This window comes from Budorcas taxicolor, chromosome 2 (genome assembly GCF_023091745.1).
Source record: "Budorcas taxicolor isolate Tak-1 chromosome 2, Takin1.1, whole genome shotgun sequence".
In the NCBI taxonomy this organism is placed as follows: Eukaryota; Metazoa; Chordata; class Mammalia; order Artiodactyla; family Bovidae; genus Budorcas; species Budorcas taxicolor.
In genome coordinates, this window is record NC_068911.1 from 42,735,801 (window position 1) to 42,760,493 (window position 24,693).

The 24,693-nt window shown below is 62.3% G+C and overlaps 2 protein-coding genes across 9 annotated transcripts in view; one reads left to right on the forward strand and one right to left on the reverse strand.

Annotated features, from left to right (window-relative positions):
* Positions 1–16,269, forward strand: part of NPRL3 (NPR3 like, GATOR1 complex subunit) — a 32,944-nt gene extending 16,675 nt beyond the window's left edge. For 4 of the 8 annotated variants that reach the window (XM_052659298.1, XM_052659305.1, XM_052659333.1 and 1 more), the window contains 10 exons: positions 562–715; positions 1,648–1,729; positions 7,226–7,363; positions 7,814–7,957; positions 8,450–8,606; positions 12,015–12,121; positions 12,510–12,639; positions 14,223–14,412; positions 14,970–15,162; positions 15,576–16,269. In XM_052659298.1, coding sequence (XP_052515258.1) covers positions 562–715; positions 1,648–1,729; positions 7,226–7,363; positions 7,814–7,957; positions 8,450–8,606; positions 12,015–12,121; positions 12,510–12,639; positions 14,223–14,412; positions 14,970–15,162; positions 15,576–15,741 — 1,461 coding nt within the window. In that variant the 3' untranslated portion in view covers positions 15,742–16,269. Of the gene's footprint in view, positions 1–561; positions 716–1,647; positions 1,730–7,225; positions 7,364–7,813; positions 7,958–8,449; positions 8,607–12,014; positions 12,122–12,509; positions 12,640–14,222; positions 14,451–14,969; positions 15,163–15,575 lie in introns of those variants that run through there. The other 4 variants (XM_052659320.1, XM_052659326.1, XM_052659340.1 and 1 more) reach the window with 3 other exon arrangements.
* Positions 16,195–23,485, reverse strand: MPG (N-methylpurine DNA glycosylase). The gene is made up of 4 exons (XM_052659356.1): positions 23,378–23,485; positions 21,253–21,486; positions 18,667–18,871; positions 16,195–16,649 (listed from the first exon to the last, which is right to left on the reverse strand). Exons 2-4 carry the CDS (start codon positions 21,472–21,474, stop codon positions 16,243–16,245), a joined length of 834 nt encoding a protein of 277 aa, XP_052515316.1. The 5' UTR covers positions 21,475–21,486; positions 23,378–23,485; the 3' UTR covers positions 16,195–16,242.
* Positions 23,486–24,693: the final 1,208 nt, after the last annotated feature.

Genomic DNA, 24,693 nt, shown 5'->3' on the forward strand with positions numbered 1-24,693 from the left:
GTCACTGAGTAGTGGCCCATGCTTGTGTCTCACGCTGTGTCCCTGTTGCCTGTGTGCTTGTGCGACTGAGCTCTCACCAGCTGCTCCCTGGAGACTGTAGACACCGCCGGTGTTCTGCTCCGTAGGCTTACTCTGAGCACTTGACCCGTGGGCTGATGGGAGAGGGAGGAGCCCTTGTTCTTCCTCAGACAGAAGCCTGTGACCTTGGGTCCCCCCGCACATGGTGGCGGGGTCTGGGCCTTCCATTGTGTCACTGGGCTGTTCTAGAGGCCTGGAGTGCATTCCTGAACATCCCCCGCGTCCCTGGACGTGCTGGCCTGGGCCCCTGAGTACGGGACCCTCTCTCACTTGTTAGAAGTGCCTGCGTGCCTGTCCCTCCCCACTGGGGACCCCACAGGGCCGTCTGTGCTGCCATGTGGGCAGCAGCTCCATGCCCACCGGGGAACGTGAGCAGACCGGCATTGCTGGGAGAGGCCCTCGAGGGGACCCGGGATGGGACACCCAGAGAGGGCTCTTTCGCGGTCTGAGCGATGCTGCGTGTCCTCCCGGGGTGCCCTGCAGGCCCACGCGGACCCGTCGGTGATCAGCTGTCTGCACACCCTCTCCCGCCGCATTGCCACCGTGCTGCAGCATGAGGAGCGCCGCTGCCAGTACCTCACGCGGGAGGCCAAGCTGATCCTGGCGCTGCAGGACGAGGTGTCCGCCACGGCTGACGGTGAGCGCGCTGGCAGCTTCTCCCGGATACGGAGGCAGGTGGGCTCTGTGCTGGACTGAGCATGCCCTGGGCATGCAGCAAGACCCTCAAAGCTCCCAGCGAGACCCCGGGTCCCAAACTGATACTCTGGGAGTGGCTCCCCAGCCCAAAATGTTCCCCTCCCCCAGACCCCACATGATGGCTCTTCCTGCAGGTCAGGTACCACCCTGGTCCTGCTGGGCAGTCTCCCTGGGGTGGGGGGCATGCGGAAGGGCAGCGTCAAGCTGGAAGGAGGCCTCTTCTTTGCTTTCAGCAGAAGTGAAGGGGAGCCCAGTTGAGCGGCCAGCTGACCAGTTATTAAAAGTAGTATCTGCTGATAGGCCTGCTCGAGGCCTTGGTGCACTATCAGCATTTCAGAGCTGAGAGACGCCCCCTCTGTCACAGGCCTTGCACCTCTGTCTTCTCAGGCCAGCACCTCCACAGCAGAAGAGAAACCCAGGGCTACATTTGCCAGTGAGCTTGGGCTAATTTTAGCTATAAGTAAAAGTACATGTGAATGTGCCACTTGGAAAAATTGGTTTTTGATGTTTGACAGTTGTCCAAATGTGTAATACATTTATTTTCCCCAGTTATGTACTATTAATAATAACAATCCAGAAGTTTTATCTTTTAAAAACACTCTTTAAGAGTTTGTGACTTTTTCACCAGAATTTTTAAAGTTCAATGTGAGTGCATTTATTTTTTGTTAGACGTTACGTGAAGCCTGTACCTGCAGAGTCAGGTGAGGCCAGCGGTCAGGGGAAATCCAGAAGACGGTGGCGCGGACCAGCGGGCAACGTCTTGATGTTTAGTGTACGGTCACTTAAAGTTCTTCTTAGCCTAAACTCGCCATCTGGCCTGTGTGAGCTCGGTGCTGTGCAGGCTCTGAGTCCCCTGTGTTACAACTCTTGCAGCAAATGACGGGCCTCAGTCCCCATTCCACCACATTCTGCCCAAGTGCAAGCTGGCCAGGGACCTCAAGGACGCTTATGACAGGTAAGACGAGCGGCCTTCTGTCCAGGGCCTCCACAAGGTGGGTGCCACTTCCCTGCTCTGCCTGAGATGGGAGGGAGGGCGGGAAGGCGCCTGGCTGGGACGGCACCCCAGACTTTGCTCTGACTAGAAAATGGACCTGAAGAAAGCTGTGTGTGGGGCCTAGAGCACAGGCTGATGCTGACTGAGCACAGCACCTACCGCGTTGCAGGCCCGCCTTCTTCAGGCGAGGTCACTGTGGCCGCCGCACCCAAGAAGGCTCAGGGTCTAGGGCTGGCCCTGTTCCCCCCACTAGCTCTAGTCTTGGGGGTTTGGGACACTGCGTGTGTGGGCAGCAGGCAGTGGAGACATGGCGGGAACCCCAGCTCAGCACCAGCTCTTAGTGTGGACACGCAAGGCACTCCTCTCCTTTCTAAAGTGTGTCCACAGGGCTTTGACCACTGCTCCCTGGCCCTGGGTCTGCGGGACCCCAGTCCGGGTGAGTGCCGCTGGCTGGCAGCTTCTCCTGTTCTGCACCTGGCCAGCGGGCTCACCAGAGGCCTCTCGGGGCTGAGGGGACCGGCGTGTTGCTGGACGGAGGGTGTGAGGGGCACTGCCCCCTCACCTCCCCTTGCCGCCAGCTTCCCTGCCCCACGTCCTCCCTGCCCCGGCCTCCTCCATCCGGGAGACCGTGCTCCCCGCTGGAGTGGGCTTGACCTGACAGCTGTGGCCAGAGCCCCCTTGGAGATGGTGGTTTGTCCACAGCCTTTCCTTTTTCCATGTAAGTTTTCTTTTTCCCCATGAATTCTCTCTTTTTTTTTTTTTTTGGCTGCACAGTGGGGCTTGTGATAGCTTAATTCCCCAACCAGGGATTGAATCCTGGCCTCCTGCAGTGGAAGCATGGAGTCCTAACCACTGGGCTGCCAGAGATTTCCCCTCTCCTTTTTTTTAATGTTAATGTTTTTTCTGATTTCATCAATATTATGTATTTATTATAGATATAGGAAAGTATAAAGAAAATAAAACCATCTGTAATTCCATGCCCAGTGATAATCACTGTGATGTTTTGGTAATTGTCCTTTTGTTATTCAGTTTAAGCCTTTGAAGAGGTCCCCTGTCGGTCAGGTCTGAAAGTCAGAGCACTGGGCTTCTTTCCCCTTAGACCTCGCCAGGTCCCGTCCCGTCCAGGTGGCAGGATGTGTCAGGTGGCTGCATGCTGTGTGCCCCTCGGAGGGCGCGAAGCACGGGAGGGTGAGCCCGCAGCATACTGTGTGTGCGGTTGCCCTGAACCTCCATGTGCAACTTAGATATCTGCCTGTTGGTAAATAAGGACTGGCTTCTCTGCTGCCCAGCTGGCTGCCGCCTCCCTGGGGCTTCATGGGCTCCGGCTTTTGCTGCTGAAGGACATCCTGCTTAGCCACACGTGTTTTTTTGTGGGTGCCCGTGCATCCCTGAGAGAAATTCCTAAGTGGAACTGCCGGCTGAGTAGTCAGGTGTGTGTGTCACGGAGGTGCCGCCCTCTGTGGCTGCGTCTGCCCACCTGTCAGCAGCACCTGACTTTGCCACAGAATCTCCTGAGCTTTCAGGTTCTGCTGACCACGGTGGGTGGTGGATGGTGTCTCAGGTCAGCCGATATGAACGCAGGTGTGCATGTCTTCACCTGGGCCCACCCCTGTTCCCTTCTCTGTGAACGCTCTGCTCTGGCCCCGTTTCCTCCTGGGGGGCGCAGGTGCCTTTAGGTGGGAGGGAGAGCTGTCCTCAGGGAAGCACAGCGTGGCTGCTGTTACCGTGTCTTTATTTCAGTGACCTCTGGGTGTCAGGACATCAGAGCAGCGTCCCTTGAAACTGCATGTTAGACCCAGGCCAGTGTGCGCTTACAGTAAAAAGCAGTCCAGAGCCAGACAGTATGTTTCTGAGCAAACAACGAGCTGTGAATTCTTAGGCTTGAGTTGTGTTGAGATGCTGACCCTCGAGAGTTGACTGCTGCCTTCGTGGTCTGCTGGAGCGGCCGAGCCCGGAGCTGGGGCAGCCCAGCGCCCTCTAGTGGCAGCAGTTCCAAGGACAGGAGTCAGCACTCAGCAAGAGCAGCTCCCGGGTCCCCCATGCCCTTTGCCTCCTTCCTGAACCCAGATGACCCCCTCCTTGTTTCCAGGCCCCACTCTTGTGCCCTGGGTCCCGCCCAGTGCTTCTGTAGGAATCCCAGGCCATCCGTGTCCTCCCCTGTCCCCGCCTGCTGACAGCAGCAGCTCCGAACCAGCGGGAAGGCTGTGAGGGTCTGGCCTGACCCACCCTGCTCCTGCAGGGCAGGCTGCACCGAGGGGCAGGAAGGCAGGTGGTAGGGAGCACACAGCCTTTTCTCGGTGGAGGCTCGCCGGCAGGCCCTGGGAAGGGCTTTCTCAGAGCAGAAGCAAGAGGCCTGAAGCTGAGGTCTGGTTGAGGTTCGAGGCTGGGCCGGGACCTTGCACAGGGGCGTTCTGGACTGAGTGCTTTGACTGCAGTCCCGTGTGCAGTGTGGCTTGGAGGCCCTGTGCGCTGGGACCTCTGCCTCTGTGAGCTGCTGCTGCCGCGTGACTCCGTGGAGCCCACCGCTGCTTGCCCAGCACCTGTGTCTCCCCTTGTAGCTTGGTTACTTCAGCAACAGCATCCCCCGAGGTTGGGGATGTCCCCTGGCCATCTGTGTTCAGCATGTGGGTCCCGTGGTGGGGCTTGAAGAAGTGTTTGCCAAGCAGTTCCTGGCTTGTGGTGGCGCTGGGGACTCTGCCTTGCTCATGGCTGCCTGTCCAGAGCAGGGCCGGGCCCACAGACTCGCCCGCGAATATCCTGGGAGTTTCAGTCCTTTCCACAAAGTGCACCTGTGTTGGAAATTGCAGTGCTGGCTGTTAGGAGCCCACCTAGTCCTCTTGGATCATTGCAGTGTTGTGTGTTGTGTTTGGGACCAGAGGGTGCTGGGCTGGCTTCAGAGGTCTGGGGCAGGGAGAAGGGTGACTGGTGTGAGCCCACAGGAGGACGTTAGGTTAGGGACTGAAATTTGGATGCTGAGATGTGAGGTGGGGGATGAGCTTGCAACCTGTGCCGTCTGGGATGTGAAAGATAAGAGCTTGTTGAAAGGCCAGTGTGATTGCCTTGGGCCTCGGGCTCTGGGGGTGCATCTATCTCGTGTCGCAGGCGGGGCGGGATCTCAGAGCTGCAGTCCAGTGTGTGGTGTGGCCTTATCCGTGTGAGGGGCCGGATAAGCCTCACACGGGCACAGTGTTTTCCTCAGTGTCCCCACCAAACCGTTAGCTGCGCTGAGGGTACAAGTGCGCGCTGCTCGGGACCCTCTTCGGGCCCAGCCTCTACTCTGCTGGCGCTCAGTCACTCAGTCCTGCCCAGCTCTTCGCGACCCGATCGATTGGGACCCCATGGTGCTGCACAGGCCTTGATGGCTTGTCTGCCTGGTACCAGATTTGGCACCTCTGCTGATCCCTGTGAGGCCCCAGGCTACACCTAGCCCTGCCGCCTCCTCTGCGTCCCTTTTCTTACCACTTTCTCCGGCTTCTTGCGTTCACATAGTTTGCTTACAGTTCCGTGTGTCTTTCCTGGCACGGCTGAGTGGGAGCCCCCAAATGCAGGCTGTAGACTGTGCACCAAGAGCCTGAACCAGCGCCTGGGGCCTCCTCCTGGGCCTGGCGGCTCAGCAGCTTACACATGGCATCGCTGGGCTCCTGGAGGAGCCCCCTTGGCTACATTTGAAAAGAGGAATCTCGGTGTTTACTATGACTCTGGCGTTCCAGCAGCTGCCTTGTGCCATGCCCTGGAGGGGAGTTCAGAGACAGGAAGACCTTGGCTCTGAGTCCGCTGCCTTTCTGAGCAGGGGTGAAATGAGCTACATATAAGCCACAGCTTGTGGCCCCCTGCAGCTGGGGGCCTGAGACCCTCTCTCATCCCTCCAGGGGGACGGCTGGAGACAGGGAAGCCCGGGGAGAGGGCCCGGCCCTCCAGGTGCCCTGGTGGCAGCACAGGAGAGGGAGCGACGCCGGGGCCGCAGGAGTCCTGGGGGCAGCTGAGGTCACTTCCCGTGGTTCCTCTCCCTGGTGCCCATTCCCTGCTGGAGACAGTAAGGACTGATTTTTACATTTGAAACTGCTGCCTGTGGATTCCGCACAGCTCTTTGGACAGGGCTGTGGGGAGGGACTGTAAGAACAGCCTGTGGATGCGGGGCGGGGGCCGCGGGCCGCCTCTAGCACCCAGATCCCTGAGTCTGTGCCCGAGAGCCCCGAGGCCTGAGTGCCAGCAGTGCGGGCTGGAGCGTGGCGGGAAGGGGGCCGCGCAGGGGGCACAGGCCCCACACCCTTCTCTGCGCTAGCAGTCTCTCCTTCTGTGCCTGGCACCCGGGCTGGGTCAGGGCCTCAGCTTCGTTCCTGAGAGATGGCAGCCCAGAGGGTCTCATCCTCAGGCCTCCTCCTCCCTCCAGGCAGGAAGGGCTCTCAGTGTCCCTGCCTGTTGCTGGCCGTGCGGTGAGCACTGCACCGTGGGGATTCTGGTCAGGAAACAGCACTGACCGCGGGAGGGCCTGCTGCTGTCCAGTGCACAGGACAGATGGCGGCTCAGAGCCGCCCGCGGGCCCAGGGCCAGGCCTGGGGCTCACCCCACTGAGAAGGTGGGCCTCGAGCTGGGATCTGTAGGCAGGGAGGAGCCCTGGCGCCCCGAGGGAGAGCGTGTGGCCAGGGCAAGCCCACGGGCTTGGAGAGCGGCAGGTGGCCTGTCTCGCTGGACTCTCTGGCGGGAGGACACAGGGTTGGCGAGAGTGGGCAGGTCCCACAGGGCTCTGGCACTTTGGGGTCTTGGCTGGGACTGTTGAGGTGGGACCCCTGGGGGTCTGCGTAGGGAGGGCGGATTGGGGAGGCCAGAGTGGAGCAGGTGTGCACTTTGTCCTGGCGTGGAGCAGGCAGGATTGACAGGTGGTCTGAGGTGGATGGGAGACACAGAGTCAGAGTCGCTGTGTTTGGCCTGAACAAGGTCGGGGAGATGAGGGGTGCCAAAAGCCCGAGCTGGGGCTGACGTGGCTGCTGGCTGTGGAGCGCCTGCAGGGCAGCGCCATCGGCAGCAGCCTCGGGATGTCCGGGGGCCGGGCATCGCCACCCTTCCCTCCCGCTCCCCCTTCCTCTCCCGCTGCTCCCCCTTCCTCTCCCGCTCATCCCTCCCTTTTGGTGATGGGCTCTGCCCTGCCCGCCGCCCATCGTGCAGAGGAAGCCCTGGGACGCCCGGGTGCATTGAGCCTCCAGGGTGGAGATCGGAGAGGCTTCCCTGATCCCTTGCCTCTGGTTGGACTGCAGATTCCAAAACTGGCCAGAAAGGCAACTTTTGTGTGTGTTCCTAATACATCATTTTCTTCTCTTAACCCTACTGAGATACGGGTAGGATGGGAAGCCTCGTCTGGGAAGCCTCCCTGCAGTGTGCTTGTGGGCCGGGGAGAGGCACCCTCAGGCGGGTGTGCAAGGTGTGGTTGAGTGTGCGAGGCTGAGGGCCCTCTGTCTGCAGCTTGTGCACGTCTGGGGTGGTGCGGCTCCACGTCAACAGCTGGCTGGAGGTGAGCTTCTGCCTGCCCCACAAGATCCACTACGCGGCCAGCAGCCTCATCCCGCCAGAGGCCATCGAGCGCAGCCTGAAGGCCATCCGGTGAGTGCCAGCCCCACGCCCGCTGGCCCTTCTCTCCTGTGTCTGGCTGAGGTGTACCAAGCACTTGGGTCCTCTTCCTGCCACAGAAACTGGCAGGTAGGGCTCTACTCTTTGTAAACACGTTTTTGTGTCGTTTTGTTCAGGAGTGACCACCACCCCCAGCTGACCCCCAGAGCCTCTCGGCACTGCCTGGCCGAGCAGGGCTTTGCGCTGCAGCCCTAGCCTGGGGCCTCGGTGGGGCTGCAGTCTGCGCCTCATGGCCAGCAGGGGGCCTGGCCCTCAGAGGGCTGTGTCTTCATGGTGTTACTCCCGGGGTCTCTGCTTGAACCGGAACTTGTGGGCTCTGTCCATTTCAGATTTCCTCCTGCAAGGAGAGCACAGAGCCCAGTCTCCTGCCTTCCCCTTCCCCACTGAGTTATCTGTCTCCTTAAATGTCTTAACCGGAAAAAGAGATCTGGGCATGGGACAGCAGATGTTCGATGACAGGAAGCAGAGCACCGTCTTCCGCCCTCAGCCTGGCCCCGGCGCTGTCCGAGCCTGTCCTCCTGGGCTTCCTTCCAGCGTGTGTCTGGGTGGCGCTGTTCATAGTCTGAGGTGGGGGTTTCGCTTTTCCTGTGTGTTGTATGCTGTGCTTAGTTGCTCAGTTGTGCTCTCTGCGACCCCACGGACTGTCACCCGCCAGGCTCCCCTGTCCATGGGATCCTGCAGGCAAGAATCCTGGAGTGGGTAGCCATGCCCTTCTCCAGGGGATCTTTCCAGCCCAGGGATTGAACCCAGGTCTCCCGTGTTGCAGGTGGATTCTCTACCATCTGAGCCACCAGGGAAGCCCTGTTTGGGCCTGTTTCCTTGGGAAGGGTTGACTCATTTGTCAGTCAGCCAGTGTTTGCGGGCAGTCCCGGAGGTGGGATGGAGCCGGGTCATCAGGGCTCCCGCAGTTCTTTCTGCTGCAGCAGTGATCCTCGCAGGCTTTTAAAGGCCTCAGGGCACAACCCTGTCTTCCGGTTCCTCCCGTGGCCTCTTCTCTCCAGGTGCCCACCCCGAGAGCCCAAAACTGCTTGTCCCACTGACCGTGTCTCTGCCCCGCAGCCCGTACCACGCCCTGCTGCTGCTCAGCGATGAGAAGTCCCTGCTGGGCGAGCTCCCGCTTGACTGCTCCCCGGCCCTGGTGCGCGTGATCAAGACCACGTCCGCCGTGAAGAACCTGCAGCAGCTGGCCCAGGACGCAGACCTGGCCTTGCTGCAGGTACCTCTGGGGGCCTGAGGAGATAACCTCAGTGGGCAGGATGGGCAGTGTGGGGTGGGGCTGGACGTGTCGTAGGAGGCACCTCAAGCTGCCTCCCTAGGGCCGTAGTCCAGCCGAGGGCCGCTGCACAGTGATGGATCTGGAGGCAGACCGGCCCGAGTTCTTCCTGAGTGTCTGTATTGTGGCGGGGCCGTTGGGCTGTGGCAGAGAAGCGTGAGGCCTTCATGGTGCTGGGTGAGCGGACTTAGCCCCTGTGGGAGCTGTGTAGAGCCGGCCACACCCCATGGCACGCCGGCCTGTGTTCTGTACGAGGTGCCATCTCCCTGCCGAGTCACATGCTTGGGGGCTGCCCTTTCTGCTCAGATGGCGGCCCATCCTCTTTGGCCGTAGATCTGGCGGAACAGTGGGCAGGGCTGAAGGTGAGGAGAAGCACAGGAAAAGGTTGGAGGCTGGGTCAGGGGCCCTCAAGCGACAGCCCGAGGGGGACCCTGGGTCTGGAGCGGGGCAGCACGTGGCCACCAGGGGGCAGCGGAGCCCAGGCCAGGGGCCTCAGCTCCTCCGGAGGCCGGGATGGAACTCTCTCAGGGCTGCATGAGGCACCTCCAGAGGGCCCGCGGTCTTTGCTCCTCAGCATATTCGTTGTTGTTCAGTCACTAAGTCATGCCAACTCTTTGTAACCCCGTGGATGGCAACACGCCTCTGTCCTCCACTGTCTCCTGGAGTTTGCTCAAATTCGTGGCCATCAAGTCAATGATGCCATCCAACCATCTCATCCTGTCGTCCCCTTCTCTTTTTGCCTTCAGTTTTTCCCAGCATCAGCGTCTTTTCCAATGAGTTGGCTCTTTGCATCAGTCCTTCCAATGAACATTCAGGGTTGGTTTCCTTTAGGATTGACTGGTTTGATCTCCTTGCTGTCCAAGGGACTCTCAAGAGTCTTCTCCAGCACCACAGTTCGAAAGCATCAATTTTTTGGTGCTCAGCTTTTATGGCCCAATTCTCACATCTGCATATGACTGCTAGAAAAACCATAACTTTGACTATATGGACCTTTGTTCGCAAAGTGATGCCTCTGTTTTTTAATACGCTGTCTGGGTTTATCATAGTTTCCCTTTCAAGGAACAAACGTCTTTTAATTTATGGCTGCAGTCATCGTCCAGAGTGATTTTCCAGCCTGGGAAAATAAAATCTGTACTTTCCCACATTTTCCCCATCTGTTTGCTATGAAGTGATAGGACTGGATGCCATGATCTTACTTTGTTTAATGTTGAGTTTTAAGCCAGCTTTTTCCACTTTGCTCTTTCACCCTCATCAAGAGGCTCTTTAGTTCCTCTTGGCTTTCTGTCATTAGGGTGGTATTATCTGCGTATCTCAGGTTATTGATTTTTCTGCCATAATCTTGATTCCAGCTTGTCCTTCATCCAGCCTGGCATTTCGCATGATGTACTCTAGACATAAATAAATAAGCAGGGTGACAATATACAGCCTTGACCTACTCTTTTCCCAGTTTTGAACCAGTCCCTTGTTCCATGTCTGACTCATAACTGTTGCTTCTTGACCTACAAACAGGTTTCTCAGGAGACAGATAAGGCGGTCTGGTATTCCCATCTCTTTAAGAATTTTCCATGGAGATGGGCTCGTTAGCGCAGTAGGGGAGCTTGTTCACCAGGCCCTACTCTCGGGCCATTTTTCCCCCAAAGCAGCCCTTTGGGGTTCTGTTGTCTAGATTCCTTCCCCCATCTTTGCCCCATGACCTTTGTCCTCCCCACGTGCGAGTGTTTATTGACCTGTGCCTGGTGTCTCACGTGGGGTCCTGGACTGCTTTGCTAACACCCAGGAGACACAAGCCTCGCAGGCGCTGGCCGTCGTGTGCGCACCGGTGTGGCGTCCTGACCGGTGCTGCTGAGAGCAGATGCCCGTGCGTGTGCGGCTCTGAGGGGCCCTCTCTGCCCCCGTGGCTGCCCGACGGGCCGGTGTGGACATGCCTCCCCCTGGCTGCAGTTGCCCTGCACAGAGCTCTGATGATATCGCCTCTGTCTCTCCCTGGCCATGGCCTTGCCATGGGGCCCCTTGCCGTCTGCTTCCTCGCCCCTCTACACTGAACCCGGTGCGGATCTTGGTTGGCCACTGGTGTGGTCACCCAGGGCCTGGCCCTGTGGGTGGCCCATGCCAGCCGCTGGCACTGCTGCTTCCTTCGGCAGGCAGCCCAGCGGAGGCCCCGCGGAGGAGGCTCTGCGCAGACATCAGGGAATGTCAGCTTCAGCTGTGAGTGTCATCAGGTGGTTCAAAGGTTTTTGTTTAATGAAACTAATAGATTCTTTCTTATAAAAGTTCAAATATCACACAAATTATAGATACAGGTAAGGGCCCACGGTCCCATATCGCAGCAGTAACCACAGTAGATTCCTCCAACTCTTTTATATAAATGTTAATACATAATCTTTGAATAACAAAATTGGGATTATACTTACATTACTTGTAATGAATGAACAAGGCCCTCGCAGACCTCTGCGTCCTAACGTGAGTGAGACCTTCCTTATGTGGGACTTTGCAGATGGAATTAACACTCTTGATGCGGGGCGATAATCCTGGATGATCTGGGTGGGCCCTCATGAGAGGGAGGCAGGTGAAGAGGCTTTGACTACAGAAGAGGAGGCGGGAGGTGACCTGCAGAAGAGGTGACCGTGGAGGCCAAGGTGGGAGGCGTGGTCTCACCTCATGCCAGGAATAGCAGCTTGTATCTTGGAGGCAAAGATCAGTGTCCCTCCCAACAGCCTGACTCTAGCCCAGTGCTCCCAATTTCAGCCTGGAGCGGGCGCTCTGGCTTGCAGGGAGAGGGGATGTGGACCTGCTGGGTGAGGTTAGTGGCAGAGACAGAGGGAAGTGAGCCTGTTTCCTTTAGAGCCGTTGTCACTGGGACTTGGGGCGAGAGGGAGGGTCAGCAGCAGGATGGAAGCGTCCTTGTGTTTGAGTTGGGGCCATTGGAGGCCCTGTTTGCTGAGACGAGGTGGGGGTGTTTTGGTGCTGTGCCCGCAGGCACTTGGCTGTGGTGGTCGGGGTGAGCACTGCCCGGTGCCGTGGTCTCACCCTGGCCCTCCCTCCCGGTGCTGTGATCTGTCTGTGGGCCATCCTGATGTCTTGCGAGCCCAGGGCAGCAGGACAGAGGGAGGTTCTCCAGGGACGAGCGAGGGGTGGGGGTGTGTGCAGCGACCCTTCATCCACTGTCCTGGTGCTCGATGCCGGTGGGCTAGGGGCCGGCCTCTGCCAGGATGAGCGGCCAAGACCCTTGGGCAGCTGAGAAGACCTCGTCCTGGTTGCCCCAGGCGTCCGTGCCGGGGCCAGCCAGGACAGCTCAGGGACCGATGGCGGAAGGGTCAGCCTCCCAGCACTGTCCCTGCCCCCTGCCTGCAGGTTTTCCAGCTTGCGGCCCACCTGGTGTACTGGGGCAAGGCCATCATCATCTACCCGCTGTGTGAGAACAACGTCTACATGCTGTCTCCCAACGCCAGCGTGTGTCTGTGAGTCCCTCTGGCTGACAGGGCCCCAGGTGGTGCTCCCAGCTCTGCCAGGCCCGTGTCCCAGTTCTGGCCTGGTCCCGCCCCTCCAGCGCCACCCAGGCCTGTGCTGCTCTGCACTTGCAGCCTCTGGGAAAGGCCTGTGCCTGCCCACACCTGCCAGCCAGTGGGCCCCGCACAAGGCGCCTGCTGGGTCAGAAGCCTTGGTCCTGACGCAGAGGCTCACGGGCTGCTGCGTGGGGAAGGCCTCTGGGCTCTGTCCTCACTGCACCCTCCCGGCCTCCTCACTGTGCTGTGTCCCCTCCTGCCCAGCGCGGGCTGGAGGCGAGGACACAGATGCCTGACCGAGGGGAGACCTCTCGAGCTCAGGGATCCTCACCCCCATCCCCAGGTACTCCCCGCTCGCCGAGCAGTTCTCACGCCAGTTTCCATCTCACGACCTGCCGTCTGTCCTTGCCAAGTTCTCCTTGCCTGTCTCCTTGTCAGAATTCAGGAACCCCCTGGCCCCCCCTGTGCAGGAGGTGAGTCTTGGGAGCTGGGGGAGCCCAAGGGACCAGCCACCTGGCTTCGGTCCCCAGTTGGTCCCAGGCCCGCCGTGTTGCTTCGCCCAAAGCCTGGGTTGGGGGCAGTGCTTGCTGTGTAGGTGACACCTGCCCTGCCAGAGGCCGGCTGCCTGGCTAGGCTGCCTGCCGACACCTGGGCAATGCCAGTCCCTCCGCACACGGAGCCCCGTCTGCCCGTGGCAGGCAGTTCTCAGGGTTAGGGCAGAGCTAAGAGGTCAACTGGCAGGAGATCGTGACCACTCCTGGGACAACAGAGCCACCTGGTGCCCCTTCTGGACCTGGGGGTCCTAGAATTGGGAACACAGAAGGTTTTGTTTTACTGAGCTTGGGCCCTGCCCTCCCTCTCCCTCTCCTGCCTGCCAGGGTCCCGGTGGCCACGGGGTCTGTGGGTATAAGTCTGAGCTCACAGACCCCTATACTTTTCACGTTTGGGGCCTGCACAGGACGGGCCTGGGTCTGGGTCAGGGTCAGGGTGGCGAGGAGCTGGCAGGAGTGTGGGCGTGGTGTGGTGGCCACCAGGGAGGGGCGAGGCATGGGGAACGAGCCGGTGAGCTGTGTGTTTACAGAAGGACTGAGTGCGACCTGGGTCCCAGAGCCAGGCCTCGCCCCGCCCCCACTCCAGCCTGAGCCGGGGCCCCGGGGGAGAGCCAGGTGGGACGGACATCGGAGATGGGCTGGTGTTCTCAAGGCTTGTCTTCAAAGTGAAGTGTTTGCAGTAACAAGTGCCGGGGCTGGTAGGCAAAGCCAGTCCTTAAAAGCAGCCCTTTCCTCCTCAAGTGGTGAACGCAGAGAAGGGACCGTGTCAGTCACCATCTGGCCTTCCCAGGGGTGGGGTGTGGTCTGCTCCAACCCCAGGCTGGAGGTTGGTCTGTTGGTCCCTTCACTTAGATGCTGAGTGTGGCTGTTCTAAATGCCATTGTTCGTGGCATCTTTGGTTTCCTGGAACAGTGCCAGGTTGTGCCAGCTGAATAGAGGACACGCTGTGTGCGCACCCTCCCCTTCCCCAGTGCAGACTTCCCAGTGGCCCAGACGGCTGGTGCAGTTTCTTGGCCTGAGGGGAGCTGGTTCTGATTCTGCTGGGTCCCGGGTGAGGCTGCCTGCCTCCCAAACTCCTGCTTTAGGGCCCAAATGTGTGCAGGTGCTGACGAGGTCTCCTGAAGTATTTTACAGTCCTCTTCCGTTTTCCTTGCTGTGACTGGGTCACACATGCTCACGGTACACCCGAGTGTCCATGCCTGCCTGCCCCTCCCAGCAGGGAACCCCAGTGACAGGAAGGTAGCGTGTGGGTCTGGGGACGTGGACACCCGCACACAGGGGGTCCCTGTCCCCGGCAGGCTTTCTGGTCGACCCAGGGAAGGACTTGCTGCTCTCGGGGGTCCCCACAGAGCCCACGGGCTAGAAGAGGTGGCACAGCAGGGCCGCCATGTCACAGGTCCTGTCAGCTCTGGGCAGAAAGGTGTGTGGGCAGCTGGGCACGTGGCGGAGGGCCACTGTGGCCCCGCCGGGTGCCCCCTCTGACCTCCGGTGCCCCCCGCCTGCAGACGCAGCTCATCCAGATGGTGGTGTGGATGCTGCAGCGCCGGCTCCTGGTGCAGCTGCACACCTACGTCTGCCTGATGGCCTCACCCAGCGAGGACGAGCCCCGTGCCCGCGAGGATGACGCGCCCCTGGCCACCAGGGTGGGCGGCCGCAGCCTCAGCACGCCCAATGCCCTCAGCTTTGGCTCCCCAAGTAGGGCTTCCTGCCCCTGGGCATCTGTCTGGTGGGGGGTGAGCACCTGGGCGCCCTTGGGAGAGGCGGGTGGCTGGGAGGTCCGACTTGGGCACCTGCGAGTGAGCAGGGCACCGTCACAGGGCCGCACTCGAGCCCCTGCTCACACTCGCCCCACTGGGCAGCTCTGTCTGGGGGACGGGAGGTCCTCCCCTGCTTCCCTGAGGACGGGGCTCTGCCTTGCTGAGTAGGAGCAGCCTGGCCCAGCCTGGGGTTGGAGCAGACCACACCGCATCCCTGGAGGACCGTTGAAACCTGCAGCCCCAGGGCCTCTGCGGAGATGGTGACTGGTCCCTTCTCTGCAGAGCCATTTGGCCATAGTGTCCCCCTAAGGCAGCAGCCCTGAGCCCAGGTCCCCGGCTTGGGGACCCCAACCTGCCCAGCGCCCCGTTAGTGCGAGGGGCTGGATGACCTTGGGGTTTGGGGCAGCTCCCCAAGGGTGTGGTGGTGAGCTCCCAGGTGGGAGTGGGTGACCCCGGGGCCGGGGCCACCGCTCCCTGACTGCTGCCGGTTCTCAGCCAGCAGCGACGACATGACCCTCACCAGCCCCAGCATGGACAACTCCAGCGCTGAGCTGCTCCCCAGCGGGGACTCGCCCCTGAACAGGAGGATGACGGAGAGCCTGCTGGCCAGCCTGTCTGAGCACGAGCGGGCCGCCATCCTCAGTGTGCCTGCGGCCCAGAACCCCGAGGACCTCCGCATGTTTGCCAGGTGCGGCGGGGCCCCGTGTGGAGAGAGACGGGCAGCGGGCCTCAGCACAGACCTCAGGACTGGCGCCTGCGTGTGGGGCGTCTCCTGAACCTCCTTCCGGTGCTGCTCGTCACGTTGTTCTCGTGGGGCTGGGCAGGGATCCGCGGTGGGGCCTGAGGTCTGTACATCATGGGTGACAGACTTGTCACCCCCAGCCCAGATCTGGGGGCACTGGGCGCATGGTGTTCCGGGAGCATCAGGGGCCAAGCCTCCAGGCCAGACCCCCCCTGAGCTGCAGTGGCACGGAGGGCAGAAGCTACGGCTGCCCGGCTGCCCCCTCCTCCACCGAGGGGCTGTGGTGGGAGCGGGCCCTGCGGGCTGTCTGAGCCCCCCGCCATAGCTGTCCTCGTGCCCTCCTGCCCCCACCCCCGCAGGCTCCTGCACTACTTCCGCGGCCGCCACCACCTGGAGGAGATCATGTACAACGAGAACACGCGGCGCTCCCAGCTGCTGGCGCTCGTGGACAAGTTCCGCAGCGTTCTGGTGGTGACCACCCACGAGGACCCGGTCATCGCTGTCTTCCAAGCCCTGCTCACGTGAGCTGGGCGGGGGCACTGCCTCTCACCCCCCGGCTCCCTCCCACTGCGGGGCCTCGCTCTCCTCATCTTCATCTTCAGGACAGCCTCAGGGGCCCTGGGCTGCGAAGGTGAGGCTTGAGGTAGGGCTGCATGCCTCCCACACGATTCTGCCTGTGTCCTTTGCCGCCTTTTCTGGCCCGGCACTGCCTGCCTGCAGGCATCTCCCCAGCACACCCACCACCACCCTCCCGTGTTGGCCTCTGGAGGCTGTGGCCAAGCAGTCCCCTCCGTGGCCACCTGAGGCACCAGGACCTGGCTCAGGATGTCCTGTGGGGAGTTGCTCTGCTTCCCCTGGGGTGTGTCTACCGTGGTGCTCCCCACCCCGGGGTGGCCTCAGGCCTGAGAGAAAGTGGGCACGGTGGCCCTGGGTCCTTCCGGAGCAGAGCTGGCTGCCAGGGGGGCTCTGGCCAAGGTGCACAGGACACTCTTCTAGAAACACTGCATTTATTTCGTTTGTAAACAATTAAAAGTCCTTGTGGGAGCAGGCCCTGGCTCCAGCCTGTGTGTCCCGCTCTGCCGCCCTGTCCACCACGCTGACCCAGGGGCTGCCCTGTACGTAGAAGCGCAGGGGCTTCTGGGCCCACTCACCAGCCTGGCCTATGCCCACACGGGCTGCTGCCACCACGGCTGGCTCACTGGGCTCGGGGGGCCCCTGCTCCAGCCACACAGACTCGTCCCTGGCCAGGTCGCGCTGGTCGAAGCTCCTGTCGATGGCCAGGGCCTGGCACAGCTTGGAGGGACCGTTGCAGAGCTCACGGTCTTTGAGGGCTCGTCCCGCAGCGCCTTTGCGGAGGGCGTGGCGAAGCTGTCGCATGGCCTCCAGGCCCCCCAGGGGCTCTAGCGCTCGGAGCAGGACACACGCCCCGTCCCCTGTGGGAGATGGAGCTTCCAGGCTGTGGTTCTCCTATCCAAGGCCCGACCAGAGCGGCTGGGGACACTGTGCTCACTCTGCCCAGACCCTCTGCCGGCCACCCGTCCTGCTCACCTGTGCCGCCTACGGGCATCTCTGGCCGCATGCCCACCAGCTAGGGAGGCATGGAGCTCCCTGGCTTCCTCTGGTTTGCGTGACTGGCACTAACTCTAAGGTCGGTAGGCAATGGGAGCCCCTGAGACGGCCCCCCACGGGCATCTGCCCATGGGAGCGGCCCCCAGTGTACCCAGGGTGCAGGTGAGCCCCACCCTGTGACCCAGTGGGGAGAGGTGCCAACATGGTCCCCCACCTCGGGGCCTGCCCTCCGCCCCCCAAGTCCAGGCCACTGAGGGATGGCCGACACCCAGGGCCTGGGATTCCGCGGAGAAGACACACCTGTCCAGAGCCCTTGATCCCCAGCTGAGCACAGGGGTTGCTCTGGGCCCGGGATCTGCCCCGCCCGCTGGGATCTGAGGGGCTCAGCCCGACGCGTGCCCAGCCCAGTCCCTCCTGGGCCTTAGCCACACAGGGCTTCCCAACAGCACCCAGGAGCTGGCCTCCTGCACAGCCCGCAAGCCTGAACCAGCCACTTTTCAAAGCACTTCGGGATGGCCTGAGGGCGCCCAAGCCTGGGCTCTAGTCCCTCCATGATTCCTGGGCCCTCCCTCACCAGCTGCATAGCTCCCTCTGGTTCCACCAAGTGCGCTGGGTGCCACCTGCACACAGGTCAGGGGAGCAGCTCACCCCTCCTCCAAGGACGCGTGTGAGTGCAGCCCCAGCTCTTCCCACTGGGCCTCCCCATCCTTCCCCCACCCGCCGCCCACAGCAGCTGCTCGGTCTCCGCCAGGCCTCCACCCCGCAGGCACAGACCGGCCCCGCTGCCCCTCCCTCCCTCCTGGATGAGGCTTGGCCCCGCTGTCTGCACCCTGCAGTTTTCTGCTCCCCTGACCCGGAAGGCGTCCTGGTCACATGACCAGAAAGGAACACACCACCTCCCTCATCTGCCTGGTCCAACTTTCCCCGAAAACGCCTTCCCTTCCTCACCAACCGCAGCCCCTTGTCCAAGTACAGTCTTCCCTCACTAAGGGTTGGTTCTAATGCCAAAGAAAAGCTTGGCCACTGGAAGGTTCTCTGGGAGATGACAGGCCCCTGGGACAGTCACTGTCACTCAGCTTCACATAACGGCCTTCTGCAGGGCAGGGTGCAGGGCCAGTCAGGGCTCCCCGCATCCTCCAGCCTGGGGCCTGCACTCAGCGTCTGCATCTGTCCACTCTGGGCGATCACAACTTGCACGTCACTGGAATTCTCCAGTGTGACCGACATTCCTGACGTCCCCAAGTCTTCATCTTGGGACGGAGGCTCAGCAGATGGACGCTGGGACTGGCTGGCCAGACTGGGCTGGGGAGACCCACTGCCGGGCGCTTCCTTCCCAGCACAGATGCCCCAGAAAACAGAGGTGCCTACCCACAAAGGACCTGGTGGGCCCCCCAACGAGGGGGAGCTCTAGATCAGCCTCTCTCCATTTGGCACCGCTGACCCTGGGGCCACGATTCTCTGTGGAGTCGGGCATCCTATGCGTCATGAACGGTGCGCACCCTCCCTGACCTCTATGCACAGGAAGCCAGGAGCACCCCAGGGCTCTGACAGCCGAGAGCATCCAGGCGGTGCCTTGTGTTCTCCACGGTGGCAGGGTCAGCCCTGCTGAGACCTCGTGACTGCCCACTGGCGAGGCTCCCGCCTGAGCCCAGCACACCCCAAATGGATCGCACTGTTGTTTTCCCACAGTCGGCCCCTCTGAGTCCTCCCGGGCCAGCAGTGGCACCAGCGGCCACCTGCGGGCTCCTGCACCCGCCCGCTCTGGGCTCAGGTCGATCTCTGTTCCACGGGCCCCCGGCGCCTCTCTGCAGCCAGGGTGATGCGGCAGCCTCGCTCCCAAGGCGCCCCTGGCTCAGACACCTGCCCCCCAGTCCTCCTCACCTTGGCTGGAGACGTTCATGCAGAAATACATGCCGTAGATGAGATACACGTAGAGGGTCCCAGGCTTCATGAACATGCCACGGTTGCGGGGGGTCTGCCGGCCACCCCTTGAATGGGCAGCTTCATCCTCCGGCCCCAAGTATGCCTCAGTCTCCACAATGCGGCCGCGGAGCTCTGTGCCGTCATCCAGTCGTCGGACCAAGATCTGCTCCAGGGAGGAAGAAGGGGGCTCGTTCCCTGCTGATGGCCCGCATCCTGGACGCCCCTCCCCAGCTTGGGATGTCCCGGGACATACGCATACAGCTGGGCCGGCCATGGTGACCCCCATCCCGCTGGGCCGCAGGCCATGGGCCCTGCTGTGAGTGTCCCGTCCACAGGGCGCAGCCAGCCTGGGCCAGCCAGGGCCGGGGCGCGCTCAGCACCAGCGAGTCCTCGCGCCTCCTCTCATGGGGGCCCTGTCCTCCCCGCCCAGTGCCCCCGGACCTGACGCTTAGCCTGGGGCTGAGTGGTGTGAAGGGCACAGGGCCCTGCCCGGGATTCCGGGGCCCGTGGAGCTCTCCACCCGGACCAACTGCAAAAGGTTGTGCTCAGTGCCCACCCGGCCAGCTCTGAAAGCAGCAGGACCAGCTGCCCCGCGGTGCCCTAGCCTAGCCCCCAGCCCTGGGTGGCAAGCTCCTTGAACTGGGGGTCAGCATAGGCAGTGGGCCGGGGAGGCGAGCCTGATGCCTGGCTGCCTTGGACAACACCCTGGGGCGGCGACTGGGTGGGTCTGGGGTTGGGTCCAGTGGGGGACAGAGGCTGGCTGAGCACAGGGCAGGGGCAGCTGTCAGGAGCTGTCCCCTGGGGCCAGCAGAGCACCAAGGAGAGCAGGTCTCAGGGGAGCCAGGGCCCTGAAGAGCGCTGGGCACGCCAGAGCTGGGCCCGCCCGTCTGGAGCCCCTATGCCCGATGCCTGCACCACGTGGCACCGTGGCCCAGCCCTGGGAATGGCTGGCAGGCATGCCCAGTGTCTGCAGCCCCAGGTCTGACTCAACCAGGGTTCACGGTGGAGTATCAGGGACGCCACCTCCCCAGGACGTCCCCAGCACCTGCCTTGTCCTTAGGCCAGAGCAATCGAGTGGATGGCCAGGCCACCGCCCCTTAGCCCACGGAGCCCACTGTGTCTGGCCAGGGTCAGGAAACAGCCTGATGGTTTCCGCACTGCTGTGGGGTGGGCAGAGCCTTGCGCAGCCCTGTGCTCACGGTCTGCTCCTGCCCCGGATCTCACGACCTTCTCTCAGACAGCAGGTGTCGGCTGGCCCTCAGCCCCATCACAAACATCCCCTGCTTGCTGATGGGGGTCCCGAGAGGACCCTTCTCAGCCCACGAGGGGACACAGAGTGGTCTGGGCTATTGCGGCAACCCGTAGCTCCTTGCGCTGACCTGCCCGAGGATGAATGCACGTCCCAAATCTGGTATGGGCTCTACAGAGGACATCCACTGGGAGTGTCTGAGAAAGGTTCTCCTCCTGAAGGAAAGGGGCACACGGGATAAGAACCTCCCTTCTCTGCTGGACACTGCCCCGTCCACCCTCAGGCTCAAACGGGCATGCCGGGAGCCCAGGGGGAGCCTGTGAGGAGACGGGGTCCTCGACGGGACGCTGGACTCACCTGCCCCGTGCCACTTTGTGTCAGGTCATAACCTCTCCTGACTCCACGTGCTTCCAGGACCTCCTGGCCCCTGCAGCTCAGAGTGTCCTCAGGGGAACAGACTGCTCCCTTCTCGACGAGTGCACACTTTAGGTCACGCTCCACTAGTTTACATTTTAGGATCTGTTCTTGGCACCAGTTTTCAAATAGCCACAGAAACTGAATCTCCTTGTCTATTTTAACCTCACGGTAGGCTCATTAGAGGACACGACATAGCCACAGAGCCTCCAGGACACCCAGAAAGCCAGGGCTTGGGTTTGGTACCAGGACTGTAGCCTGGTGGTGCCCCAGACAGATGTGGCACATGCTGTGTGTGCACCGCCTGGAGCAGGCTCCCCCACGGGCCCTGGGCATCCGGCACCCACCCCAGGGGCCTGGGCTGCAGGGGCTGCCGGGAAGCCAGCCAGTGGTGAGGCGGAGGCTGTCGCCAGACCGTGCGGATGCAGGACGGCCTATGTGCCGTGGCCTCAGCTGCTGTGTGTCTAAGGCGCTACACACACAGACCAACTCCAGCAGGGCAGGGCAGTGGCTGTGCCAGGGGCACGGCAGGTGACAGTGCCAGCATGGACTGCAGTCCTTGTGAGAAACCTGCCTGCCCTGCAGGCATCCCAGGCGGACCAGGGCCAGCGCTCCCACACCCCGCCTCCTCACTCTCACTGCCCAGAGCAGGCAGGCACCCCAGCAACCTCGGCGTTCTTCTCGGCCAACCCTGCACCCAGCCCCTGCCCCAGGCGACTCAGGTGAAGCTCCTCAGGGCAAGTGTGGGCAAAGCGGCTGACTATGTGAGGACACGCAGGGCCAAGTCAGGGACGTGAGCCCAGTGGGAAGAGGGCTGTGCCCACAGACACTGCCCGGTGGTGACTCTTCATGCGGAGGCCCCGCTGCTACATTCCCATTACCTGTCCGAGAAATGCCCGGGCCAGGGACACTGCGGGCTGGTCGAAAAACGCTGATCCCAGGCGAGCAGGACGGCCCTCTGGGCTTGAGAAATAGATGCTGCGCGTGGGGCCCAGGGTCGCGGGCGGCCCCAGGTGCAGCTCCTTGGGGGAAGGCGTCTGGGTCCCGTCTGATGGGCTCTGATGCCGCTTGGCGTCCAATGCTCGCTGCTTTTTTTGCCCCATTGAGCAGGAAAGCTGAAATGGGAAAGGACAAAATCATCTGGGGAGGACAGATGGTTGTTCAGTGAAGTCAGGAGCTCAAGGACTCATTCAACCGCCTGCCTGTCCACCTCCTCATCTGCAAAACGGGGGCAACCAGCTGCAGACAATGCCACACCTGACGTGCTCCGCCCAGGCGGGGACCCGGAGGCCTTGGGAAATGACCGCACTTAAAGGCAGTGACAAGGCAGCCACTCTGCCCCATGAGCTGTCTGTATGCAGCACTTACACAGTTCAGTGGCAGAGGGCTTCAGGGCCTGGGGAGGGGACAGTGGCACCCAGGCCTGGGTCAGGGCTGGTCCCCGCTGACTGCCACTCATCACGTGGTCCCCAAGTGGACTTCTGAGCCCTTGGCACCCGACCCTGACCAGGAACTTTAAGTCAGCTGTGACCCACTGGAGCCTTGGCCGAGGAACAGACTGGGGGGTCGAGTCATCCACACCCCTTCCCCACGTCAGCAGGACTCCTGCTGTGCCCGACCCCTCCTACAAGGGCCCAGAAGGCCTGACACCCCCATGGGTGAGCACCAGGTCGCCCATCTCTGTGGCTCAGGACACCCCTGACGAGTCCCCAGCTGTCTTGTGGCTCGTGACTCAGGATGTCAGAATAAGAAGTGAAGCAAAGGTGAGGTCCCAGGAGTGATGGGGCTCCGCCAAGACCAGCACACCGTCTGCCTCCCAGTTGCTGCCGCGGGGCCGGGAACCTGACCACACACCCTCAGTCGTTCTGGGACCAGCCAGTCTCCCAGGGAAGACCCAGATGAGCACTGGGGCCTGGACACCCTCCTCGGGTGGATTCCAGTGCCTCCCTGGCATGCGACAGACCCGTCATCTTTAATGTAAGTGCTGACACTGTTGTCTGGAGCCACTGGTCAGCTGAGAATGGACACTGATGTGACCGCAACTGCAGCCTCGCACGTCTTCCGACACCGAGCGTGGGCTTGCGCTCCGGGACGCTGCGGCCCCGCTCTTCAGCCCGGGTGTGGCTCCTGGCCTGCCCGAGGCTCCGGCTGACTCTGGGTCTCTGCCCTGACCCACCCTGGGCGGTGGGGGCTCATACAGCTGTCCCGGGAGTGAGGCTCAGAGAGGCCTCGGTTCAGATCCTCAGGCTGAGGAGGGGGTGGGCCTGCTCTTGCACCCAAGAGTGACGGCTGCCCCAGAAAGTGACTTAATGTCTGTGCCTCTGTTTCACCTGCAGAAAGGGAACTAACATCGTCACACAGGGTGGTTCTGAGAATAAAACGAGAAGCTGGGGAAGTACTCAGCCAGCCTACAGCCAGCACTCACTAGTGTTAGGAAGAAACACCCTCACCAGAGCCCCTCTGGGCAAAACCTGGGGAGGAGGGTCTCTTGCCAGGCTGGGCCTCCCCAGGGGAGGGCAGGAAACAGCCGCCTGGAAGGAGGCGCCCAAGACACCTGCCAACCCTCCGTCAAAACCTGGGCGAACAGGGTCAGTTACAGAGTGTTCATCCTTCTTGGACATGCACTGGAGGGAGGGCTGTGCGGAAGTAGCCTCTCGGGCCAACCGGCCGGTCACGTCTGCGGCAGGTGGGCTCCGGGCAGGGGCCGTGTGAGCCGGGCCTTGTGCCCAGCATGTAACCAGGCAACCAGGCTCGGGCTCTCCTTCCTGGAGGCCTCGGGCCGGGCCTCGACTCTGCTGCTGGCAAATGGAGCGGCCGAGCGGGTCCGACCCCGCCGGCAGGGCTCATCTAGAGACTGCACACGCAGAGGGGCGGCCCGGGAGCACGTTACTGGCTCCCACTCAGGGCTCACCGCGGTGGGGCTGCGACTCCGGGGGGGGTCTCAGTCCAGAGCCTGTCCTTCAGCCGTGCGCCCTCGGAGGGACGCGCTCCCGGGCGCGCACTCACCTGGGCTCGGCGACCCGCAGGCTTCCGGCGCCTCTGCCGCGGCTCCGGACCCGCCGGCGCGGAGCCCACCCAGGAGCCCACCCGGAAGCACCGCCCGGTCCGGGGGTGGAGCCGGCGCCTGCGCGGAGGAGGGCGGAAGGCCGGCTGCGGGCGGGGGAGCGGGGCGGGGCGGGGGAGCGGGGCGGGGCGGGGGAGCGGGGCGGGGCGGGGGAGCGGGGCGGGGCGGGGGAGCGGGGCGGGGCGGGCGCCGGCACGGGGCCGCCTCGGTGGGGGTGGGGGCCGGCCTGGGGACCCGCGTTTCCTGCTGGCGCCCCTGCCTGGCGCCCCACTTCCCATCTTGGACGAAGCCCGGGGCTGTTGGAAGGCTTGCAGTGTGAGGGGGAGCAGGCAGCTGGGGTGAAGGGGAGCCCCGGGCTCCTCACCTCTCCCAGTGGCATGCCCCCCCCCCCCCCCCGCCCCCCCGCCACACTTGCACCCTGGTCCACCCTCCCCCCCGCAGCCGCAGAATGCACTCCACCACCAGCTGGTGGTCAGACCTCCAAGAGGCCTGGTCTCTTAGGAACCTTGACTGAACCCCGGCTGGAAGTGTGGTGGTTTTGGGGTGCACGTGGAGTGCGCCTGAGGGAAGGGGGCATGGGAGCCCTGGTCCTTGAAACACGCCTTCCTGGACTGTGGACGCGCATTACCTAGGGGCATTTGGGTGGAGAGGATAGATTGGATGAGGGAGTGGGCCAGGAAGACTTTGTCCAGGAGGTGGGCCCAGGCCTTTCTGGAAGCACCGCCACCCCAAACACTTTGTCCAGGAGGTGGGTCCCAGGACACTGTCTCAGCAGTAGGGCCCCCATCCCTCCCACCACCTAAGGATGCTGAGAGGAGCCTGCACAGTCCTGGGGGTGAGCGGGCTGGAGTGGAGTGAGGCCAGCAGGAGGGCTGTGGAGACCCCTGACCACCCTTCCTGCAGGGCAGCAGCTGGGGGCGCTGTGAGGTGCGTCACTGCCCTTTGGGGCAGCATGGGGAACAGCTCTGCCCTCGAGAGTGTTCGGAGCTCTCTGACTGCGTCACCCTGGCCCTGTGAGGGGCACCCAAGGGCCTTGGGGAGCCGCTGGGCAGAGGATTGTGTGGGGGTGGGGGGAGGTACCAGGGCCTGTGACAGGCCAGGATGTGCTTGGTTCCTGGTCAGCAAGTCCAGCTGGGAGAGCCCTGGTCTCCAGCTCCTCCTCCTCCTCAGACCAGCCCAGGGGCTCAGCTCCAGCGCAGGCCCAGGCCCCGGCCCAGCTGTGCACTCCCACCTCACAGGGCCCCCATGGGGACTTCCT